Raw genomic sequence first — 19,906 nt, forward strand, 5'->3', positions numbered from 1 at the left:
AAGCTTTGTCAACATTCAAATCAAGATATATGCCTTGTCAGCTTTTTAAATTAAATAGGATTTCAATGAAGAACAATCCTGCAATGGTGCCAAATTAAAACAGTCACAAGTATGAAATTAACCTCGTGATTTATTTTCTTGGTTACCACAACTAATTTTGAAGTCACCATTTAGTTCTCATTTTAATTTAAATATGTTTGCAATAGTTTATATTCATTGTTAAAACAACTAATGTCAAAGCTCCATTAGATTTTTTTCACTTTTATAACTGGCAAAATTACAAAAGAAAAAGACAAACCACAAAATAGAAAACAAACAAAAATAAATGTTAAGGAAATAAAGCAAAACATTCATAAACCCATGCACAAAAACAAAACTAACGAAAACCAAAATGACAACAAAACAAAAGGCTAACAAGCCTGTGCCAATGCAAACAATAAAAGAAAAGTATATATTTACAAATAAACATTAACTAAAGCAGTGAAACAAAAAAAAAACTAAAACAAAAACAATCCTAGCATTTAAAATATAAGTAGATTTAATAAAAACAAACAAAAACAGTCCAAAGTGAAACAAAAAAACAATAAAAAAACAAACCAAATTGAATCAAAAACAAACAAAAACTAGCCAAAAAGCAAAACAAAAAAACTAAGCCAATGCAAAATGCAAACAACAAAAAGACAAACACAAAACAAAATAATAATTAAAAGTAAATTAAACAAAAGAACAAAAACCCACGTAAAACAAACAAAAAACTACTGGACAAAATTTGTTTTTTAAAGAAAGCAAAAGAAATACAAAAAAATACAACTAGATCACACGAACAACAAATATCAAAGTAAAGTGAAACAAAAACTAGACAAAAACCTTACCTAATAAAAAGGTAAAATGCAAAACAAAAAGTACACAAACCAAAACCAAATAATACTCAACACAAAACAAAACAAATGGAAATTGATTGTAAAAAAAAAATTATCTGAACTTAAAACACACACTTAAAGAGAGTCTATGCTAGGTTAACACAACCTATGTTCATATAAAAAACTATTTTTTGTTTGATAATGTTTATGTCAAATACAATACTTTCCCACAGCTGCCCCTCAAACAAGCCCAGTTTTCATCTTCCAATGATTGTAGTACTCACAAACACATTTACCCATAATTACATCAGGGCCTGACAACAGACAATAGCAATCAAAATATCTTCGAGTGCACAACATAACATCATACCGTGAGCCCTTAGAAGAGCCTCTGCAGTGAAGAGAGGAGCTTGCAGCATGTCCGCAGTCTCTACAATAAGCATGTCCTTTAGTCTCCTGAGGTCCTGCACTCGCAAACCTTCATAAAACTGAAACACACACATTGCTTACATGTTAACAGCAAAAAAAGCAGCCTATTTCAAACTCTTAAAAATGTAAATACAGTTAAGGGCAAAATTATTAGCCTACTTCATTTCAAATATTTCATTTTAAACAATTTTAAGTTAAATATTTTTAGCCCCCTTAGAAATATTGTATTTCAGTTGGCTACAAGACAAAGCACTGCTGTCCAATGACTTCCCTAATTAAAATAACTTGCCCAGTTAACCTAAACCAACCTAATTAAGCAAGGCTCGCAAAATCCAGTAACCCAACATCCTGGGGCTTTGCTTTTTCCAGACGGGCTACCGTGAAGGGCTAGTGAGAGTAAAGATATATATTTCAATGCCTTTACATTCACTCAAAAATTTTATAATTATGTGTGTGCTGTGCTGCTGATTCGGCAGCAATAAATCAACTTTTTTTCTTGATAAAAGCCACAATATAAACAATGACCTCTTAAATAACACAGTGTTTCAAACAATGCAAATTTAGTATTTATACGTGTTGTGTTTAAAATCCCTTTAATGTGTCTATAGCAGCTTAAAGTGAACATCCAGATTTCTGTTATCACACGTCACAGATGTTTCATGTCCTCAGCACCAAATAATGACTTTAATAAAGTATCTAAGGTTTTTAAACATGACATTTACTTAGAGACGATTAAAAAAACAAACAAAAATACATTCATTTCTTACCTCAGAATTGTATAGAACTTCATAGTTAAAAAGGGCATGTCTTTCTTTTAGTTCGTAAACAAACAGTATCACATCATGATGTTCAAATCATGAGGTCGCTCTAACCTTTATTACTCAATATTAGGATCAATATACGTTAGTTAGTCAGTCAGACTGTGAATAAATAACCGTTTAATTAAGCGTTTAACTTATGCGACTGCACTCGTCTTCACGAAAAAGCGCAAGCTGGAGCACGTGCAGATCAGATACTTGTGGTTATGAAAGAGAGAATACAGTTAATGACAGTTAAAGTTAATGATTTCAGTTTACTTTTTGCTATTATTCAACTGGATTGGTAAACAATTGTCGGCTTGAAAAAGGAAATTTTCTTTTTTTTTTTTTTTATTGCCCTTAAAGCAGGGATCAACAAACTTGTTCCTGGAGGGCCGGTGTCCTGCTGATTTTAGCTCCAACCCTAATCAAACACAACTGAACAAGCTAATCAAGGTCTTACTAGGTATACTTGAAACACCCAGGCAGGTGAGTTGAGGCAAGTTGGAGCTAAACCCTGCAGGGACACCAACCCTCCAGGACCGAGATTGGTGACCCCTGCCTTAAAGGGATAGTTGAAGGGGCAGTTATCCAAAAATAAAAATGCACTCAGTATTGACTCCCTTACTTGTTTCAAACCAGTTTTATTTTGATTTTTTTAGTTTTTTGAACACAGAGAAAGATATTTATTCTGTATTGCACAACATAAATTACAAACATCTGACAGTTTCTTACTTTATACTGATGTTTGTTTAATGTTTAAAATATTTAAAGATCTTGCACCACCACCTCTCAAACAATGTGTGATTGATAGACTAGGTCATCGGTTAGAGGTCATTTTTGAGTTAAACTCAAGAGAACTGCGTTTGGACAATCTGTTTTTTTTTTTTTTGGGGACAATCAACAGAAAGATGGAATACAATACCATTGTAAATCAGAGAGATTACCACTTTTAATCATTTTAAAACTGTTTTTTTTTTTATTTGGCTAAAGCAAAATCAAATATGCAGCAACTGATTTGATTTTACTGAAATTTTGTTATATACATTAATTAACCAAAAATAACCATGAGGGGGCAGCACAGTGGCGCAGTGGTTAGCACTGTCGTCTCACAGCAAGAAGGTCGCTGGTTCGAGCCTCAGCTGGGTCAGTTGACATTTCTGTGTGGAGTTTGCATGTTCTCCCAGTGTTGGCGTGGGTTTCCTTCGGGTGCTCCAATTTCCCTCATAGTCCAAAGACGTGGTATAGGTGAATTGGTAAGCTAAATTGTCCGTAGTGTGTGTAAATGAGAGTGTATGGGTGTTTCCCAGTGATGGGTTGTGGCTAGAAGGGCATCGGCTGCGTAAAACATATGCAGGAATATTTGGCAGTTCACTCCGCTGGGGCTACCCCTGATTAATAAGGGAACTAAGCTGAAACGAAAAGGAATGAATGAATGAATGAATGAATGAATGAATGAATGAATGAATGAATGAATGAATGAATGAATGAATGAATGAGGAAACATTTTGAATAATTATTTATTGTTGTTATTATTTTAAAAATAACCCCCTGTTATATTCTGGAAAGTTTTTATAGTTGCCAAAATAACCTGAAACAATAAACATGCAGCATATAACAAATGCCATTATATATATTTTTTATTTTATAAATGTATGTTTTTTTTTTATTTAATAGATAATGTATTTTCTATTTGGACTACTTAATTTTATATTTGGGCTACTAAAAACTGTAAAAAAAAAAAAATGTAAAAAAAAAAAAAACTAAATACATTAGGTATAAAAACTTAGTTATTAAAACTGGATGGAAAGTAATAATAATTAAGTTAAAAGTAGGGGTGTAACGATTTATCGTTGTACGATTTATTGCGATGCAAAAATGTCTCGATATGCATCGTGGCGTTATGACGATTTGATTACGATATGACGTCCGTTTTCTCTTATTAGTTGAGCTGTTTGCACGTGAGCTACGTTCCACCTGCTGTCGCACGTGAGTTCAGATTGCAGCAGCAGTAATGTTAGCAGAACAAGATGAGTGGAGTTGAAATAGAGGATGGCCCATCCTCTCAAAATCAGACGTCTGGCAACATTTTGGTTGTCCAATCATTGCTTTAGACTCGTCCGCTTTTTGACACGCATACTGGGTCAAACATCCTAAGTTTTAAAGTCTTCACAGTGATTTACATACTTTGCACAGCGACATGGATACCTCCTAATGGTGTTGAAAGAGTCACATACTGTATTTATAAGGTACAATTCACCCTAAAATATCATTCTGTCTTCATATAATGATGTATTGGCCGCCGCAAAATCACACAAGACGTGAGCTGTTACTACAGAGGGCGGATGATAGACGCTCGCGTATGGCAAGCCGTTTTAGCATTTAAACCTTTGATCTGACTATCCATAAATATATTTAGAGATATCTCTAATTATATTTTGACTAGTCATAATTATAATTCGACTAGTCAAAATATAATTAGAGATATCTCTAAATGAATTTAATTAAATATGAATTAAATATATTTATGGATAGTCAGAACAAAGGTTTAAATGCTAAAACGGCTTGCCATACGCGCGCGTCTGCTTCAGTGAACAGAACCTGCAGGTTGTGACTAATAAAGTAGTAAACAACATTCAGTTTGTGGAACAGAGTGATCTTTCAGGAGCCCGCGTGGGAAGTATAAACAGCACTTAGCAGTGGAAATGAAACCGAAAACGTACACATTATTTAAACAATCATATCGCATTTTAGAGTTATGAATACGACGAGCATTAACCCTTTTAAGTACAGAGGTACACAAAAATGCACGTCAACATGATACACTTGATAGCGCCGACATCAGCGAAGCCGAAGAAATAGTAAACCTGCCTAAACTGCTGAAAAGAGTCACGACTGTCCTGTGTAATGAAAAGACGGCCACCCTGTCACTCATCATGCCCAACATGAAGACAGCCCTCCATAAAAACCTCTCAGACAGATACACATAAGTTCAGGATTATCTTATAGAACTGCTGCTTACCTGGAAATGTGGATTTTTTTTTGCACACAGAAAAAACACAAGTGACCAAGCAAAGCCTTAAGCTCCTACTGTTAAATTCAATTGAATAGAAAGCTTATTTTTTTTGCACTTTTACTTATATTGTTCCTTTATTTTGTCTCTGTCATTTCAATAATATTTTTTAAGAAGTTTTTAAATTGTTTTATTTTCCAGAGACAGGCCTGTTTAGTTTATTTTCTTAAAGAAGGTTCAGTTTAACAAGTTGAAACAAAAGAAATACATAAAAAATTGTTTACTTGGTAAAATTTGCATTTCAGTTAAATTTTCAATTTTTATTCCAAATATCGTGATACATATCGAATCGTGAACATTATATCGTGATACACATCGTATCGTGAGCTGAGTGTATCGTTACACCCCTAGTTAAAAGTTATCATGTTTAAAAATGAGTCCAAAAAATATATTCTCTCTTTTAAACACTACAGAAATTTTGCAGTAGGGTTACATTATTTAATTCATAATCATTTTGGCTTCAACTGTTTATTATGATTAAAATTTGTCTCATCTCTACACCAGGACTTTGTGGCCAATGTTAACGTCACAAGAAATTCCAGAGTTTATTTGGAGAGCTCACCTCCCTGCGGTCCAAGGCTGCATACTCTGCCTCGATATCCTCTGCATTGGGGTCAGTGGAGAAGACCATTTGAGACTCTAAACCGAGTGCAAGCTCCTTATGGTGCTGCCTTTCTGCACAGTCACACGGGGTCTCCTTGTTCTCATTCTCTGCAAACAGATCAGCGCCGCGTTTCACCAGAAACTGCAGAGAAATTCAAGATGGAAACAATGTTGATACAATGGAAAGATCAATAGACTTAAAGAGGTCATGAAATGATTAATCTAATTTTCCATGATCTTTCGAGGTGTTGAGTGAACCATGAAAACATAGCACACTTTTCAGAGCTTCCTTATTAAAAGTGAATCTTTTTTTTTGCCAGGTTTCTTTTTCATGAAATGTTGATGGGAATAACAATTGTCAAGTTAGAGATTTTGTGTTCCAGTAAATGTACCACAAAGTTATTTGTTTTCATTTTTGTATGTTGGTATTTATATTAGATTTTTTTTTTCTGAATCACCTTGTCGTTCATTTCCTTTTTCTGCTTAGAACATAACTAATCCTTTAATTTAATAGTCCTCACTTTAGATGAGCTCAAAACTGGAATTTGTGTAAATAAAGAATTTATTAAAATATAGATTAACTTTTACTATGTCTGAAAAATAAGATGAAGGTAACTGGTTTGTACATAATCCAATACTTAGTTTAGCAAGTTGAACATTTATCATTAACAGAGTTCGAAAACATAATAGTAAGCACATTAAACGTTTGTATATACAGCATATGTAGATGTACTTATAAACTGCTAACTCTGTATATTATTGTAGTTATTGCTTAACAAATGAAAAATTAATTCTTAATAAATGATTTATTGTGTGCAGTTAATATAGTGTTAGCAGTTTTTAGTAGAAATTATATAGTAACATTTTATGACCAGTGACTAAAATTAACCCTCATCGAGCACCAAATGTGTTTCAAAATCTTATTTTTAACTGTTGATGTTGAACCTTTTGCTGATATTTGCCCTATGTCTTTCGCAGGATGTTTTTTACTTCAAGCTAATTTTCTGCTCAAGTTAAATTAGTTGCGTGAAAGACACGGTTGAGACATGATTTAGATGAGTAAACTCAATTCAACTCAATTAGATGAGTTTGCAACAAACGTCATGCATTTACACATGATGTATTCTCCTATTAGGGCTGCTCGATTTTGGGAAAAATCACGCAACCACGATTATTTTGGTCATAATTGTAATCACGATTATTCAAAACGATTATCGGTTAAAGTCAAAATTATTAGTGCTCCTGAGAATTTTTTTTTGAATTAATATTTCCCAAATCATGTTTAACAGAGCAAGGAATCTTAACAGTATTTCCTATAATATTTTTTTTCTTCTGTGGAAAGGCTTTTTTTTTTTTTTTCCGGCTAGAATAAAAGCAGTTTTAAATATTTTCAATCACATTTTAAGGTCAATATTATTAGCCCCCTTAAGCAATAAATATTTTTTATTGTCTGCAGAAGAATCCACTGTTATACAATGACTTGCCTAGTTAATTAAGTCTTTGAAGTGCACTTTGAATCTGAATGCTTGAATTTTAAAAAATAGTCTAATATTATGTGCTGTCATCATAGCAAAGATGAAAGAAATCAGTTATTAGATTATTATTTTCCATCCTGCAAAGGAAAGAGAAATAAATACAATAGAATAAAAATATAAAACAAACTGTGCTTTAAGCATCTTTACTGTAAGAAAAACACTTTAGATACAAAAGTCCTTCAGTCAAAAGCACTAAGGGATTTTCTCGTTTTGTTGTTTGATTAACAATCATGAAAACAGGCGGCGCAAGGAACATCGCTTTCACTTTAATGGTTTCTCTTTCACGTATTTTGATTCTCAACTAGTATGTTTATTACACAAATGAGGGTTAATATGAATAATCACTAAACACCGCGTTTTGACACTGATTTAACCATTAAAGCGCTAACATTAAGATGACTTTAGATGTGTGTGCTGGCTGCGCTCTGCACGCTGCATACACACACACACACATAAGCACGCGGTGTTTCGCGCCGCTAAGTTAATAATCGTTTAGCTTGATTAATTGTTTTTCCATAATCGTTAGAAGCTAAAATCGAAATCGTATTTTCGATTAATTGCACAGCCCTATCTCCTATATTTATGCGCATTGATTTTTTATGTAACCTACTCACACAAACACTTAAAGGTGCATTATGTAAGTTTGACACCAAGTGGTTATCTAGGTATTGCATTCCTGGATCAAAACAAATGCAAGCGCAGGTCAAACCATGTTCTAAATAAAAGCAACGGCACATGATAGAAGGAATATTTTTTATGTTTTTGTCCTAACCAACATCTCAAATTGATGTATTAGAAACAGCTTTCACAGGTAAATAACAGAAAACTGACCATGACCACATCAGATACTCTTCATGAGCCTTATTTCGAGTTAAATGCTGATAATGCAAGTTAGAATGCCATTTTACATGACATTTATTGCCATACTACTGAAAACAGCCGCAGATAGTTTACCTCAGATCTTGAAAATAAAATAAACCGTTTGAAATTGAACCTTAGAACTAAACACATATAAGTGATTTAGCATGTACATTCAATAATGTTAATATGTATTAAATCGATTGTAAACCTTACCATTTCGTGAGTGCATATTCTGTGCTTCTGAATTGCTGCATTTAATTTTCTGTCGTGTTTCCTTTGGTACAAACAGCCAAATTGCTAATCACTGTGTATCTCGTCATGAAGCGTGTTGTTAGGACACAGAGTTACAATGCAACCTGCTCACCTAATGTTTACGTTCATAACATTTATAAAATTTGCTTATTAACCTCATGTGTAACTGAATATGCTTCTCATTTTGGAGTATGCTACTGTCCACCGGAGGTCGCATTTCGGTCACGGACGCATGCTTTCAGTGCCATTCTGAATTAATGAATGAAATACGCGGTTTTCTACCAAGGCAACCTGAAATGTTGAAACATATTTGGCTAAAGGTTGGGAAGGTTAAAATAGCCGAAACAACTACAGCATTCCAGCACTGAAAACACATTTTCAAAGCAGAATTTCTGACTATAGCATTGCTTTTCAGATAAACAAGTATGTTCACTTAGCATGTTTCTTAAATATCTGCAAACATATTATGGTATTTGTATGCTTTAGAACACTCAAAAACATACATACAGCACCTTTAATTTTGCTTTGGTTGTGAACTCAACATATTATTATACATACAGTACACTGTAGGCAGTGACGCTGTGTAAATCTATGAATGAACATCCTAGATTGAAGTCAAATTTCCTGTACTGAGGTCAGTAAGGAATAGTAAACACTGTGTAGAGGAGTGGACCCTGTAATTCTAATAACAGTTCATGCATAAAGCTCTCATCTATCAAACTGGTCATCAGAGAATAGTGTGGTGCAAGGACAGCAACTGAGAACCACTGATGTAATGATCACTTAATTATCACTGAATGCCCTGGCAGTGGAAAACAGATTTGGTTTAGATTTGATTACTTAGGTTTTAAGTTAAAATACCAAATATATTTTAACTGTTGATAAGGAAATACTTTAACTTGATTTACTATAAAGAAAACACCTCAATTGTTTAAAGTGTTATTGCACTGTTGCACTTTTTTCATATACCATTTTTTTTTTCAAATAAAACTGCCCATTGCACTACGTTTAAATGTATTGAATTTTGCATATAAGAATGCAATTACTGCGAGAGAACAAAATTATGCAATTAATCCCAATTAACAATAAAAATTTTAATTGTTGCCCAGCACTAATGATAACATTAAATGTCAAGATAAAAGTAAAATATATTGTCCCCCTAGGGAGAGATTTGTTTTAGAGAAAAGTTCTGCTGTGCATAGACACCCACAAGACAACATAAGACATACACATAAAAAAATATAATCCAAAAATACCTCCTTATATACATACAGTTCCATTAAAACAGTAATAAAAAATACAATGTGCACCCACTGCCCTCTGTTATGTCAACCAATGCCATTCTTTTAATTGTTTTGCTCACTGATAAATTTAATTGAAAAAGGAACAAAAGACTTTGAACAACAACAACAACAACAACTAATATTAAAGTGATTTTTAAAGGATCATGTGACTGGAGTAATGAAGCTGAAAAGTCATCTTTAAAATCACTGGAATAAATTATTAAATTGAATTATAAACTACTGAACATTTATTTTATAGTTGAAAAAAACATTTCACAATTTCACAATTTTTACTGAATTTTTTACTTAAATAAATGCAGCCTTGGTGAACAGGATAAGCTTATTTTAAACATTTAAAAGTCCTACTTAACACAAACTTTGTCCTGTAACTATTATACTTGCATAATGGGACCCTATTTATTCTGTATACTCTGGGACCTATAATTCATCGGCTCAAACTCCACAAACAGCACATGTGAAGAATTCGATAAAATATTGTTAACTTGTTGAACTTTGCATAACTCAAAAGATGTCTTTTAATGAACCAAGTGTCTCAGTTTGCACTGAAATGTTATATATTATTTATATACATCATTTACCAGTGGCTTTTATTTTAATACACCTAATAAACATTAAAATGAATGTAAATTCCTCTTTGCCTGATATAATTATGGCATCGAATAAACCATCGAAAACGGAGGCAAAGAAAATAATAAACAATATACAAACGATGTTGCAGCAGCTGGTGCATATCAGTTTATGTATCAATACTGAAAGTTTAAGTTAAATGATTACGTTTTTTGTACAAATTGATAAGGATTATTTTATATAGTGCAGGGATGGGATGTGTAAATACCATGTTGACATTTAGAAATCTTGCTGTATTTATGTTTTTAAAGCAAAATTTTTCCCGCATGGCAAATAGCTGTACATGGTGTGTATATTTTGGGTCCTGTTTTAGCTAATAAAAAATAAAAGCCTTTCCAAAAATGAATGTTGTTTATATGTTATTGTTCAAATTTTACTGCTCATAGCCTAGTCTGATTATGCTAAAGTGTATGAATAAATAGTTTATTTTGCAGTCTAACGTATAGCCTAAAAATTGCTTACATCACACAGTTTTTTTAATAAATAGTATATTATTATGTGTTCTTAAATGTAACTGCTTATATTTATATCAGCGAGCCCTTGTTACAGTCAGATACGGGTGGTCAAATGAAAGGGGGGCCTGGATAACGTACAAGCGTTTGGTTGCAAGTTTGACTCAGCGGCTCTGCCTCTGGCTCTATCAGGTAGTCCCTTCTGCGCATGTCCAGGCTCTAATTTCAGCATTTTTTTATCAACAGTTTGTGCCCGTCACAAGGCATTTTGCATTCAAAGCGTTCAACGGGAAAGGGCGCAGTCGCGTCATCCATATTTTTTTTACAGTCATTGTTATTTGTCCGCTAACTAACACAATCATTTGTATAAAGGGTAAAAAAAAAATGGTTCATAAAAACTTAAATCATGAATAATTACATCTCCACAATCTGCCTTTATTCCAAGATCAAAATTACCTTGCTAGGCCATTTTTTGCATATAGTGATGATTTATCAATGTCTCCCTGTTCTCTATATAGGAAATAATTCATGTGTAAATGATTTGCGATATGTAACCAATGTGTAAGCACGTCAGCAAGAGTAGTGTTTAATAAATGTACCTCCACACATGTCTTCATCCCTGAGGCAGCAGCGTAGTGTAGTGGTGTGTTCTTCTTGTTATCGGTGGCACTGACGTCAGCACTCTCATATTTACCACGATCTAGCTTGGCGCCAGTCCACTTCAGGATCATCTGGAGGCACTCAGCTCTCCTGCGTTCATCTTCATAAGGTCGGGCCAGTCGTGGCTGCAGAGCCCCTTCAGAGAGCAGGATAAGCGGCCCCATGCACAACACATGTAGAGCCGTCTCATTGTGCACGTTGCGCTTGTTGGGGTTCCCATCCTTGCTGAAGAGGAAGGACCTGCGAAATAAATGGCAATGGGAGTTATGAAAAAATGGTCAAATGTGATGTCTTTCAACAAATATTATTACTAATAATGTAATCTTTGTAAATAGAAAATAGAAATAAATAAAATGTATAAACTCAAATTCCTTTATCCAACAAAATAACTCATAAAAACTTGACAAACAGTCTGTTAGGTTAATAATAAAAATAAACAAACATTTGATGTAGGCTAAACCTATACTAGCTTTTTTCTGAATATAAATGTTTCATGATTGGCCTCACAAAAAGTACGAACCATTGTAAGTACTCAATTATATGACCAGCATTTTTTATTTATTGACATTTTCTTTTTAACAAGCAGTTTAATAGTCATCAAAAGAACGTTTAATTCAGTAGTTAAATCTTATGCTGAAGTTTACATGATTAATAAATGGTATCACTTCATTTAAATCAGAATATTTCCAGCAAAAACTGGTGCCATTGTCTGTAGTGTCAGCATTAATCCGCATGTAAAAACACTAGGGCTGTAACAATACATTGATACAGATCAATATAGCGATTAAATGACTAACATTATGATGTTTTGATTATTTGCGCAAATAAGATTTTCCTCCATATAGGGCTATACAATATATGGTTTAATCATGGATGTTGCAATGTGCAGATCTACAATAGTCACATCACAAGATAAGCAATGTTCAGTCTGAATTACTGTTAACCAAGATCTACAGAATTGTATTTAATCACTGTATTTATTTGGTTAAAAAAAATGTTTTTCTCATTTAGAATGTGTTTTCTTTCTACTTCAAATATCTACATTTCAATGTGAAAACTAAATTATTTTACTTACCCCACTGGCAGATAATTTTACTTGTTTTAAGGAAGAAAAAAAACTCTTGTTTATTCTGAAGTTGATTACAAAACAATATTTAACTTGATCTAAGATTTTTTTATATAGTTAAACTAAAAACGAGACAGAAGCTATGCTTACATCCAAAAAAAGCAAATTACATTTTTGCGCAAAACTGGAACGAAAATGCTATGTGGTTAAAACGTTCACTATGGGTGATTTCGTTCAGAAAGCCAATCATCTGAAAGAGTATATAAACTGGCCAATGAGTTGGCAGCTTCAGCTTGTACAATTTAGCAATAAAAGCACAGTGCGTGCTAAGCAGAGCATCCTTTTCTAGCTGAAGAGGCTTTTACCCCAACAGCTAATGGGCAATCAATGTGGCAAAGGAACATAGCCTTTCTGTTCCCCCCTCGGAGAATGAAGGTTACTTTAGTAACCAGAGCGTTCCCCTTCGGGAGGGGAACTTCAATGCTATATGGAAAACTTCCACTATGGGGAAATGTATGGAAAACGCCACAATGATTGAACCTTACCTCGCCTACGATGAGTGGTTATGCCAAGCAGAGAGAGCATGAGCGCACCTGCATCAACTGAGGCGCGTTATTCCAACATGAAACATGTTCCCTGGCCCTTACTTATCCCACTTCAACAGAAGATTTACAGATTTAGATATACTTTTTGGGGAGACGCAATGTGTCTAGTTAATTTCTATGAATTAATATGACAGTAGATTGGGAAAGCGTGCAGTCCCCATAGGAAGAACGTTGCGGAAGCCACCTACTGCCCAAGTGGGGGACCTTGTAGCAAAAATGCATATGGACTAGCCCTGAGAAGTGGGAGTACACATATGAATATAGGATGGTTAGCAGTGAGGGAAGACATGGGTCCGCCTCTGAGGGGGGACTGCACTGTGGATGAATAAGCATATGGGATAGCCAGCAGGGATTGCACATAGCAGGCACTTATAGCCAGAACGCGGGCTGACCAGCGGGCAGACCAACAATGTTCTGGGCCAGCGCCTGACTCCTCTGCTGAGTCAGATGCTGGGGGCCTCGGAGGAATCTGTGCAGGGTTCGTCTAGCGGGGAACTTTATTGACAGAGCGAAAAAGCACATGTATTTCTGTGTTAGAGAGAATGGCGCAGAAAGTATTTTACAACACCCAACCAAATTTCTCAATCACCCAGCACACGTGAGATTAAAAAATCTTGCAATATATTATGTGTCGCCCAGCCTGCAGCTCTACAATGTCTGTTAGAGAGGTGCCGCGTGCTAACGCCCAAAAGGATGCGTGCTCTGAGTGGTTCAGATAAGCGAGGGAGATGGCATCCGTTGATCAGTGGGTATGTTCCAACCTCTGTTTGGATACGGCACTTCCCTTCTGCTGATTACCGTAACAGATAAAAGCTGCTCAGAAGATCTAAAAGCTGTGTATGGTTCACTTAATACGCAAGCGCTCAAAGAAAACAGCAATGAAGGTGCTGGGTCTGCCTCCTCCGTGGGCAGCGCTTGCAGGTTCACTACGTAGCTAAAAGAACGCTGATGGAACCTAGAGCACCTATGTGGGCCAGAGTCTCAGGTAAACATGAGAGTGGGACGGCCAAAAACGCCCACATTTCGCTGACCGAAAATGCCTCCAGATAACCACCCATTTGACAGATTTGAACGCGACCAGCAGGGCTGTCAACCTGGACAAAAATATTAAAATACTGGTTTGACTGATCGAGTAGACCTTTCCCATAGAGAGATCTTTAAATAAGTATGAGAGGGGAAGAGGATAGAATAAATATCCACATATCACGCATCTGGGAACTGGATGATTAGTCGATGCTTCCCAGCGCGCCGTCATCGCCACGTCTTCAGAGCGGGGATAGATCCTCATAGATCTGAGCGCGGGGCCAAACAGTGCCTGTCCCCTGCTTCCAGGGGATGTACCAGGGAGGGGCCATCACGAGGAGAGAGTTGAAATACAGGTCTGATTGTGTATTGCCAAGGTGCAATACACAAGGTGTTCCTCGTCTTCCCTGACTTTACACAGTATCTGTGTGAGTAGGCTCACTGGAGAAATGTGTATTACGCAGGCTCCAGGGCCAGCTGTGTAGCTAGTGGAACTGTTTAGTGTTCGCCAAGTGGGGAACTCAAGCGAGAGAGCGCACATATCTCTGTGATAGAAAGAAAGGCACAGCCTATAACAGCTGGTACAGATGGAGGTGGAGTCTTCATTTTCCCAGACAAACTGCAAAAAAAAAAAAACAGCACAGCACGAGATACACTGCAACAGCTCCAGATGATTAGAATGCCATCACAACCAGGTTCCTACTAGAGACCCACATCTGTATCCCCGCACCACACGGCCTCTCAGTGCAACTGGAAGCATCCGTCAAAACCATGAAATGCCTGGACACTTGTTCTAGAGGCTACACAGGCCAGTAGAAACGCAGGGTCCATGCAGAGGCTGAGGGCGCGGCGAGACAGCGGAGTAACAGTCACTTGGTGCTCACTCAGGACCCGATTGTAAAGCTTATGCTGAAGCGGGAGTCATATGGACCACCCGAGCAGCGAGATAGTGGCTGCGTATGGCATATGCTCCAGGAGCCTCTGAATAATGTCAGTGGGATGTCAGACAGGTCAGCATAAGCTGGGCGTGCTCTCGGGAAATGGTGATCGAGTCCAGCTCCAACCCGAGAAAAGAGATGCTCTTTTCTTGGTTGACCTGACGCCCCAATAGGTCGAGGTGCCAAAGCACCCTGTCTCTTTGCATAATCAATTGATCCCATGAGCGCTAAAATCAGCCAGTCGAGATAATGGAGTATTGAGTATCGTCCCGCAGGCCAAAGGGGCACCAGGGTACCCTCCGCGAGCTTGGTGAAAACCTGCAGAGACAGAGAGAGCCTGAAGGGGAGACATGAAGTACGCATCCTTTAAGTCTATTGCTGCAGACCAATCCTGAGGATGAACGCACCAGATGATGCACTTCTGCGTAAGCATTTTGTATGGCAGCTTGTGAAGACAGTGGTTCAAAATGCGCAGATCTAGGATTGGCTGCTCTTTTGGGTACGAATAAGTACAGGCTGTAAAACCCTCTCTCCATCTCTGCTGGTGGGACCGGTTAGATTGCATCCTTCCAAGCAGGCAGAGCCTTCACTAATGACTTTTTCGCTACAATCTCTGATGGACCAGCAGTGGGTCAGCGTGGAAGAAGTGGAGGCGAGAGATTCACTCTTACCTCGCACCCAGACTATTGAGGGGAGACCGTCGTCCCACAGCTCGTGAGCCACTGGCGAAGTGTCTCGATCCTGCAAGCCGGAAGGCTTTTCATCGCATCCCAGACTGGCAGTGTTCGGGCTTTCACATCCGGGGAAGGAAAAAATGCTCTTTCTTTGAGGTTTAGGTGGCGTTTTTTAAGCGCCGTTGGATGAAAAGCTCCCTGGCTGCTCCACCATAAAGCATGGTGAGGGCGGAGGCGCACGCAGATCGAACAGAGAAAGGTGCCCTCCAAGAGTGTGTGAGACCACTTTGCACTTTCAGGAAGAATGGGATGGGAGGCTAGAAGGTCTTGCCTTTTTAATTAACCTAATACACCCATCCGTCAGTCCAGCCACGGGGCTAGGGGATAAACCATCTTCAGGCCCGCGGCTGAAGCAGCCTAGGAAAGCACGGTTATCATGTCTGTTTCTAGATCCGATACCACAATCGCTCCCCTGGAGGGAGGGAGCGGAGGGAAGGAATCCTTCATCAAACTATGACAGCCTGTCCTCCAATGCAACAGTGGACATCTGAGCCTCTGTGTCATCAAGTGAGAGGGTGGTCATCTGAGGACGGAGCGCTTCTCACATTCAAAGCTCGGATGGACCGCGTGAAGAAGCGAGAGGTCCGCAAGCCTGAGGGTGACTGATTTACTCCCACTGTAACCCTCAGATCCGGCCAAGGGGTATGTGGCCCTTTTGCAGGAGCAAGCTGCAATCTTAACTGCGCAACAGAGATGCCACCGCAGTGATGGCATGCACTGCCCATGAGCACCGCATTACCATTACGACCGTGTTGCTCTTTTATGAAATTTGCAACAATACAAACCACTCTGGAGGACTAAACCAAAATAACGTCAGGCAAGGGAGAAACCTAGATCAACCATATACCACTGCGTGTCACACACTCTGGACCAGGAGACCGCTCTCGTTCACTCTGTCTGTAGTACAGCAGGAGGAACCCTCATTGACTCTCTCAGAAGCTTCATGAAAGACTCTGTAGCAAAAAGGATGCTCTGCTTGGCACGCTCTGTTCTTTTATTGCCAAATTGATCGCAACAAGCATCAGCTGTGCAAGCTAAAGCTGCCAACTCATTGGCATTTCATTGGCCCGTTTCCATTCTTTTTCAGATGATTGGCTCTCTGAACAAAATGCCCATAGTGGAAGGTTTTCCACATGGCATTGAAGTTCCCCTGCCGAAGGGGAAAACAAAACCGTCACTTCCTGATTAACTGACACCAAATATCAAAAGTAAAACGAAATGTGCTGCGATAGGAGAAGCTGTGTCAATCTTTTCTTTATTTAATAAATAACTTTCACCCAAGAAGATGATGCAGAGATGCAATAAGCACCTGGTGGCATTTAAAGCCATGAGACAGAGTGCAGTTCACGCTTGACAGTTCTGGAGGTCATTAGTAATATAATAACACTAATACTGAAATGGTTACGGCGTTTTAGAAGGTAAAACATCTGAAATGTTGTTTAGGTCAATGTGCTCAGCCTGCTGGTTAGTCCGTTCACACTCATTTGTATCATTACATGATCTCTTATAACAAAATCACGTAATCTTTTTTCATTTTCATCCAGTTCAGTTTAATATTCATGTTATATACTTTGGTTGGCATTTGAGAGTTAATAAAAATGACTGGTCTTTAAATTTGGCATGTAATATATTAATGTTGATTTACTAATTAATATTCAATTTGAAATTAGATTGCAGAATTTTTTGGAGTGTCAACAAATATCGCTGACTAACACCTGTTTCACACCACAAGTGCATATGGAGAGCAGAAGCAGTGCGCAGGCATTTGCCTCACACCGACTGCGTCTGCACCGCGCAGCTCATCGGCAGCTGCTGCAAAGATCAATCTATCTCTGTCTATTCTATCTAGTTACCGATCTATCTATAAACACACTTTTTTTTTTACTTTTCATCTGCACCAAGGCCTTCGGCAACTTCCTCCTATGCTGTTTCCTTAACCTACAAGTCTTCATTTTACAAATTTTGTACATTATAAAGAACTGTATGCTTTTCACGCTCTGAGCAGTGTCAATCATGTCTTTACAGGTGCACTCGGTCAAAAGACAATCATCTGTGATATCATGCTCTTTTGTTTTTGATTGTCAGGATGATGTTGGCTTATAGTTAAGGATCCAGGATCCAACTATTGCGCAACTCAAGCAAAACCGATATTAAAATTGTTTTAAATTTGGTTTTGTAGTTCAGGCCCAACTAAATATTTATTGCCGTCTAATCGTTTACGTTTATATGATTGACTATATAAAAATCTGTGAATATTATCAATTTATACATTATTTGGGTAAAATTATTGGAATTATACATTTATTGGGTAAAATTGCTACTTTTACCTGTAATTCAATGTGTTTAATTCACTTTAATTGAACGTGAGCAGCATGGCAAAAATAGACCCAGCGCCAAAACTATTGCGGCACTGATGCTTCAGCGAAGCTACGCCTCATGCTGACATCCTGCTTTTACTTGTGTGTAATGAAGTTTACGGCCCTTTGGCCGCCGGGAAAAAGGAGGCGGAGAACCGACGCAGGTTTAAAATATTTATTAATAATAATGACGGCAGCTCCTCACGGAGACTGCCATTTAAACCAAAACAAATGGACGGCAGCTCCTCGCGGAGACTGCCGTCAAACTGAAAGCAAAAGTAAAACAATATGCCCGGGCCCGGTCCTCTCTCGGCTTCCTCTGCCATCGGTCCTCCCTTTATGGTCCAGAGCTCCTTCCGTGGGATCCGAGGCAGGTGCGCACCGCACGTGTATCCACTCACGCGGTGGCCTCACCCTGTTCCCACGGCTCTCGGCCACGCCCCCTCGCCACAGTGTGGTATGAAAGCTCTAATCTATTAACATGGAAACCGAAAAAAAAAAAAACGTGCGCTGCTCAAGCTCTGCTCACGCTTGCGGTGTGAAACAGGCTAACGAGTATTGATACATTGTCACAAGACATCTGATTTGCTCCTTTATAACATACCAGTAGTATTTCAAAATGCAAAGACTTTGCTTTATTTAGTAAACTCTTCATTTAAATTTGACTGGCATGATAAGTCCATGGTTTCCACTACATTCATTCTTCCATATGTAGGCGCAAGTGTCTGCTGATAAACAGGGTCAAACTTAACAGTCAATAAACTTTTGCTGTGACTTGTCTACTTTAAATGCTTATAATGATTTGTGTCACTATAAGAGTTCAAGTGGATAGTTTATTTTTACACTACAAGCTTTTTTCAGAGGGCTTGACTGCTGTTTTGTAAACAAAGCAGTGTAATGGAGAGTTCCCAAAAAAAATTTGCAGAACGACGAAGAAGTTAGCCATACTGGATCTCATAACAGCTGTATTGAAAGTTAATTTTATAACGCTTTGTCTTTGAATGATTATTTTATGTGAAAATGTTGTCAAATCACTTTTCAAGCAGAAGTGAAGAAACATTGATGCTGTTTCCTATGCAATAATGTCAGCCAATCAAAACATTGGGCATTTACTGACAAGCTTTGAAGAAACCGCCACTTAAAAACAGGCCTTTTCACCAAGAGGGATGAGGGGTGAAAATAATAGTTGGTATTTTTTTTTTCACATACATATTTCTTGTTTAGTGTACTGAACCTGAAAGAACATATGAAACATCCATGTCATGATCCCTTTCATTGATTTTGTATTAAACACACACACACACACACACACACACACACACTTTAAGAGGAACATAAAAAGTTCTTTCCAAAGCAAACAGCCATGAGCGGCTATAAATTTTGGACAACACTGGCCTGCTGATTCAGCCCCAAAATCTTCAGCACATTTGAAGTTGAAACAGCTGTTTGCCTTAAAATAACTTTCAAAAGTTGGCTCAAACGGCTTCACTTTTTGGGCCAAATAGTTATATACTGGGCGGGAAAACAGCAGAATGTGATTGTACAATACTTCAGTATTTCTAAGACGATGTAAGCATGTAAAAAGTAAGGAAATGTCATATCAATCTGTCTGGAAGTATGCGAGTGAGATTCAATTATTATGTGGGTCAATGACAAATAGGTCCTGTTTGCACCTGGTATTAAAGTATATTTTGTTCTGTTGGGTTATAACTATAAGTAGGCAAGGCAAA

General features: G+C 37.5%; 1 protein-coding gene across 2 annotated transcripts in view; it reads right to left on the minus strand.

The window, feature by feature from the left end:
* The window catches only part of ankib1b (ankyrin repeat and IBR domain containing 1b), an 80,553-nt gene that overhangs the window by 52,032 nt on the left and 8,615 nt on the right, over positions 1 to 19,906 (minus strand). For both annotated transcript variants that reach the window (XM_009292183.4, XM_068214103.1), the window contains exons 3-5: positions 11,393 to 11,693; positions 5,722 to 5,904; positions 1,231 to 1,348 (exon numbers count right to left, since the gene is read on the minus strand). In XM_009292183.4, coding sequence (XP_009290458.1) covers positions 1,231 to 1,348; positions 5,722 to 5,904; positions 11,393 to 11,693 — 602 coding nt within the window. The remainder of the gene's footprint in view (positions 1 to 1,230; positions 1,349 to 5,721; positions 5,905 to 11,392; positions 11,694 to 19,906) is intronic.

Source organism: Danio rerio, chromosome 16, assembly GCF_049306965.1.
Source record: "Danio rerio strain Tuebingen ecotype United States chromosome 16, GRCz12tu, whole genome shotgun sequence".
Taxonomy (NCBI): domain Eukaryota; kingdom Metazoa; phylum Chordata; class Actinopteri; order Cypriniformes; family Danionidae; genus Danio; species Danio rerio.